Source organism: Salvelinus namaycush, chromosome 21 (assembly GCF_016432855.1).
Source record: "Salvelinus namaycush isolate Seneca chromosome 21, SaNama_1.0, whole genome shotgun sequence".
Taxonomy (NCBI): Eukaryota; Metazoa; Chordata; class Actinopteri; order Salmoniformes; family Salmonidae; genus Salvelinus; species Salvelinus namaycush.
Genome location: NC_052327.1, coordinates 18,972,006 through 18,977,989, shown reverse-complemented (window position 1 = coordinate 18,977,989; position 5,984 = coordinate 18,972,006). Strand labels below are relative to the sequence as shown.

General features: G+C 41.5%; 1 protein-coding gene across 1 annotated transcript; it reads left to right on the top strand.

Annotated features, from left to right (window-relative positions):
- The first annotated feature begins 1,623 nt into the window (after window positions 1-1,623).
- LOC120066641 (zinc finger and SCAN domain-containing protein 2-like) lies at window positions 1,624-5,509 on the top strand. Its single transcript, XM_039018072.1, has 2 exons — window positions 1,624-1,848; window positions 4,186-5,509. Exons 1-2 carry the CDS (start codon window positions 1,677-1,679, stop codon window positions 5,175-5,177), a joined length of 1,164 nt encoding a protein of 387 aa, XP_038874000.1. The 5' UTR covers window positions 1,624-1,676; the 3' UTR covers window positions 5,178-5,509.
- Window positions 5,510-5,984: the final 475 nt, after the last annotated feature.

The window sequence follows — 5,984 nt, the reverse complement described above, 5'->3', positions numbered from 1 at the left end:
CGTCTCCTGATGTACTGGCCTGTCTCCTGGTAGCGCCTCCATGCTCTGGACACTACGCTGACAGACACAGCAAACCTTTTTGCCACAGCTCGCATTGATGTGCCATCCTGGATGAACTGCACTACCTGAGCCACTTGTGTGGGTTGTAGACTCCGTCTCATGCTACCACTAGAGTGAGAGCACCGCCAGCATTCAAAAGTGACCAAAACATCAGCCAGGAAGCATAGGAACTGAGAAGTGGTCTGTGGTCACCACCTGCAGAATCACTCCTTTTTTGGGGGTGTCTTGCTAATTGCCTATAAATTCCACCTTTTGTCTATTCCATTTGCACAACAGCATGTGAAATTTATTGTCAATCAGTGTTGCTTCCTAAGTGTACAGTTTGATTTCACAGAAGTGTGATTGACTTGGAGTTACATTGTGTTGTTTAAGTGTTCCCTTTATTTTTTTGAGCAGTGTATATATATATTTTTTTTATACATTTGCAAACATTTCTAAAAACCTGTTTTTGCTTTGTCATTATGGGGTATTGAGTTTAGATTAATGAGGGGGGGGGGGGGGGGGGGGGGACTATTTAATCCATTTTAGAATAAGGCTGTAAAGTAACAAAATGTCGAAAAAGTCAAGGAGTCTGTATACTTTCCGAATGCACTGTATATGCCAAGTTTTTTGTGTTTTTTTGTGGGTGTATGTCAATTAACTTTTTGACAATCAAGGCTTGAGATATTGGCCCCACACAAGGAAAACAGTAACATCTCTAGAAAAAAACAATTCATTAGTTATAACGAGGCTAAGCGCCTTAATTACTTCCCGTCAGCTCCTTCCTCTCTAAAAACAAAGGAAGTTCCTCAGGAGTGGAGTTCAGCACTTTGGGCACAGAGATCCTTTTGTCTTTTCAAAGGCGAGTTTCAATTTCCTGTCTGTTTTTTAGATATAGGGGAAACATGCAGTGTATAAATGTGTTACTGTGTGTAACTTAACAATCATTCACCATACAGTCTGACCAGATGGCCTTGAGAAATGTAAAACATTTTGTAGAATAGAATAACTAGAAAAGATAAAGTAAACACAAACAGCAACATTCACACGACAGATACAAATGCTTACAAGGTATACAAGATAAATGTAAGTCACACAAATATTTTAATATTTTTAAACCCGTACTGATGCCGGTACAAAACTGTTAGCGGCTCTTGGGTTTAATAGGTAAAGACCTGTCTACTGAGTTCAGTGGATGTGTTAACGTTAGATCGAAAATGTAATTACTCCTCTTAAGTGTGCTGTTCATTTATACAGTTAGCTAGCTAAAGTTAACAGTAGCTGATAAGTAATCTTGACAAGTGACTTGGACAATTAAATAGCAGGTTGTCAAAGAGTCTTATACATTTTTTGGGTTAAAATATTTGATTTAGCATATTTCTATGGTGGCCTTGAATCCGTCCTCATACTAATCGACATAAGCATACATGGCTAACGTTAGCTAGCTAGCGAAATAATCAAATAGCTAGCTAATTTAAATACAGGTTATTGATACGATTATACTATTACTTGGCGACTTTTACTTTGAATTTTTGTCGAAACTCCGTGATCCGGAAGTACTTTTTTAGTATTGCGGAATTTCAGACGATTAAAACAACACAGCTAGCAGCTAGCTACCCATCTTGCATTATCTAAACATGTCTAAAATACAGTTGTTGAGAGTTTTTCTCTACGATAGATTAACAGCTGCTGCTGAGGAGATATTCGAGGTCGTTGAAAAAACCATAGCAGAGAATCAGGAGGAAGTTGTCCGTCTACAGAGGCTACTCGACATTGTTCTTCAACCTGAGATAAAGCAAGACAGAGCAGGTTTGTTACTCATTACGTATGTCAAACTTACTCAAACTTCATTTTATGAAACACAAGGAGCAATGCCAATGATAGTTATTTTTGAGAGGAAGTGTACCTGTAGTAGGTAGGTCTAAATGTCATAATGCAGTGTTTCCCCTATATTCATTTAGCAGTGGTGGCCCACCTCTGCTAAATTGTTGCCCCTGCTGCAAAAAAAAAGATTTGATATATACACATACAGTTTATTTTGTACAACCATCTAGTAACAGGTAAACCAGCTTTTTTTTGTTTTTAGCTGATAGGAGTGGAACCCGTTGTGGTCGTCTGCTGCACACCACTGTGGTACTGCATCATTATTTGCCTGTTTGTGGCCCGCCTGTTAGCTTGCATGATTCTTGCTATTCTCCTTCGACCTCTCCCATTAATTAACCGTTTTCACCAATAGGACTGCCGTTGACTGGATGTTTTTTTGTTTGTCGCTCCATTCTCGGTTGTCGTGGGCGAAAAGCCCAGGAGGGTGGCCTTTCTGAGACCATAGATCCCATTTTGCCCATTCTAACCTTCAATCGAACAGTAACTGAACGCCTCGATGTCTGTCTGCCTGCTTTATATAGCAAGCCACGGCCATGTGACTCACTGTCTGTAGAAGCGATCAATTTTGGTGAACGGGGTGGAAGTCTACAGGAACAGCTAGCTTGTCATTGCACTAACGCTAGCAGCAATGCACCCCTCCACCCTACCCATCATATCCAATTTTTATTTGTCATATGCGCCGATTACAACAGGTGTAGGAGGTGTAAACTTTACTGTGAAATGCTTACTTACGAGCCCTTTCCCAACAAAAGTAAGAATAATTAGCATAAAAGGAAAAAGTAACACAATAAAATAACAATAATGAGATGATGTACAGGGGAACGAGGTAGTTGAGTTAATATGTACATGTAGGTGGGGTAAAAGTGAGTCGGCAATCAGGATAGATAATTAACAGAGTAGCAGCAGCGTATGTGAAAGTGTATCTACACCACCGTTCAAAAGTTTGGGGTCACTTAGAAATGTCCTTGTTTTTTAAAGAAAATGTTAAAAAATTGTCCATTTAAAATAACATCAAATTGATCAGAAATACAGTGTAGACATTGTTAATGTTGTAAATGACTATTGTAGCTGGAAACGGCTGATATAAAAATAAAAAAAAAGGAATATCTACATAGGCGTACAGAGGCCTGTTATCAGCAACCATCACTCCTGTGTTCCAATGCCAGCGCAAACAGGCTCTAGCCAAAATAGAAAGAGGAGTGGGAGGCCCCTGTGCACAACTGAGCAAGAGGACAAGTACATGAGGTGTCTAGTTTGAGGAACAGATGCCTCACAAGTCTTCAACTGGCAGCTTCATTAAATAGTACGCACAAAACACCAGTCTCAACGTCAACAGTGAAGAGGCGACTCCGGGATGCTGGCCTTCTAGGCAGAGTTTCTCTGTCCAGTGTCTGTTCTTTTGCCCATCTTAATCTTTTATTTTTGTTGGCCAGTCTGAGATATGGATTTTTCTTTGCAACTCTCCCTAGAAGGCCAGCATCCCGGAATAGCCTCCACTGTTGACGTTGAGACTGGTGTTTTGCACACCAGGGCCTCCCACTCCTCTTTCTATTCTGGTTAGAGCCAGTTTGTGCTGTTCTGTGAATGGAGTAGTACACTGCGTTGTACCAGAACTTCAGTTACTTGGAAATTTCTCGCATGGAATAGCCGACATTTCTCAGAACAAGAATAGACTGACGAGTTTCAGAAGAAAGTTCTTTGTTTCTGGCGATTTTGAGCCTGATGCTCCAGATACTCAACGAGTGTAAAGAAGGCCAGTTTTATTGCTTCTTTTATCAGGATAACAGTTTTCAGCTGTGCTAACATAATTGCAAAAAGGTTTTCTAATGATCAATTAGCCTTTTAAAATGCAAAACTTGGATTAGCTAACACAACGTGCCATTGGAACACAGGAGTGATGGTTGCTGACAATGGGCTTCTGTATGCCTATGTAGATATTCCATAAAAAATCAGCCGTTATTAGCTACAATAGGCATTTACAATATTAACAATGTCTACACTGTATTTCTGATCAATTTGATGTTATTTTAATGGACAAAAAATGTGCTTTTCTATCAGAAACAAGGACATTTCTAAGTGACCCCAAACTTTTGAACGGTAGTGTATGTGTGAGTGTGTGTGCCGTCAATATCCATGTGTGTGTGGGCAGAGTCCAGTGAGTGTGCATAGAGCCAGTGCAAGAGAGTCACTGCTGAAAAAAATCCTGGGATAAACCTTGGAATAATGTCAGCACTGATTTTCATTCTTTCTCCTTCCCCCCAGACCTCCAGCAGCTCTGTCTCTCTGTCTCTGAAGTGGAGATTCCCCCAGAGCAGCAGCATTGTGAGCAGGAGTGGAGCCCCAGTCTGCGGCATGAGGACCCAGAGTCCACACAGATCAAAGAGGAACATGGGGCCAGTCAGGAGGAAGAGCAGCTTCAAGGGCTTGAGGCTCATACTAAAGACTCCATATTCACTTCTGCTTATGATGAGGACCCAACTCAACCCTCGCATCCCTATCAAGCCCAAAAGGAAGGGAACGGAGAGAGAGACACTCTACCCAGCACTACAACTGAACAGATCAAAACAGAACCGGATGGAGAGGACTACGGAGAATCAGAACCAACCAGTGTCTTTCAGCCCCTCTCTGCAGTAAATCCAGACTGTTCTGCAGCTCCGAGTGAAAACAGTGAAAGTGACAGTGGGATGGAAACTGGCGGACCTCCGTCAGGTTTCAAGTCAGTCAAATCAAAGGGAACAAAGATGGTAAAAGAACAAAGCTCCCTTATCAACACTAAGGATAACAAATCCACACCGTTGTTCCATCTGAAATCACCTAGGCAAGGTCACGCTACTCCTGGTTGTTGTAAGGTGTGTGGCAAGTATTTTCATTACATGGGCTTATTATTTAAACATGTTCAAACTCATACAAACGATAAAGAAACACTTTGTGGAGTGTGTGGAAAGCATATGGCGTCAACAGAAAGTATGAAAGATCATCTCCAGACTCACATTGCAGCTAGGTATTGTTGTCGTGTTTGTAGTAAATGGTTCACCTTAAACAGCAATCTGATAGTGCACATGAGAAGCCACACAGGGGAAAAAACGTGTCACTGCCCTGTTTGTGGCAAAGGATTCAGCACCAGCGGCGATCTGAAGAAACACATCCGGATTCACACAGGGGAGAAGCCGTTTCGCTGCCCTGATTGTGGCAAAGCGTTCAATCAGAGTGGAAATCTGAAATATCATAGAAAGTCCCACACAGGGGAGAAATAATATCATTGCAGTTGTTGACAGGTGTTTCAGGATTGACACAAATCTTAAAAGTACACAAGGACTCACGGGAGAGACAAGTAAGATGCAATGATTGATGATATGCTCAAGTGGGCCGATTCATACTTCTGGAAATGATATTTTCTTCATTCCGGGATTGTATGTTTTAATCAGTTTCCCACTCTACATTTACAAGTGCATTTATTCAGTACATTGGCCATGTTGCACTTGGCCATGTTGCACCCATGGCTGCGCCCCTGCCCAGTCATGTGAAATCTGTAGATTGGGGCGTAATGAATTTATTTCAATTGACTGATTTCCTCATATGAACTGTAACTCAGCAAAATCTTTGAAATTGTTGCATGTTGCATTTATATATATATATACATTGCTCAAAAAAATAAAGGGAACACTTAAACAACACAATGTAACTCCAAGTCAATCACACTTCTGTGAAATCAAACTGTCCACTTAGGAAGCAACACTGATTGACAATAAATTTCACATGCTGTTGTGCACATGGAATAGACAACAGGTGGAAATTATAGGCAATTAGCAAGACACCCCAATAAAGGAGTGGTTCTGCAGGTAGTGACCACAGACCACTTCTCAGTTCCTATGCTTCCTGGCTGATGTTTTGCGGATGCTTTAGTCCAGGTCTGGGAGGAGATCCCTCAGGAGACCATCTGCCACCTCATCAGGAGCATGCCCAGGTGTTGTAGGGAGGTCATACAGGCACGTGGAGGCCACACACACTACTGAGCCTCATTTTGACTTGTTTTAAGGACATTACATCAAAGTTGGATCAGC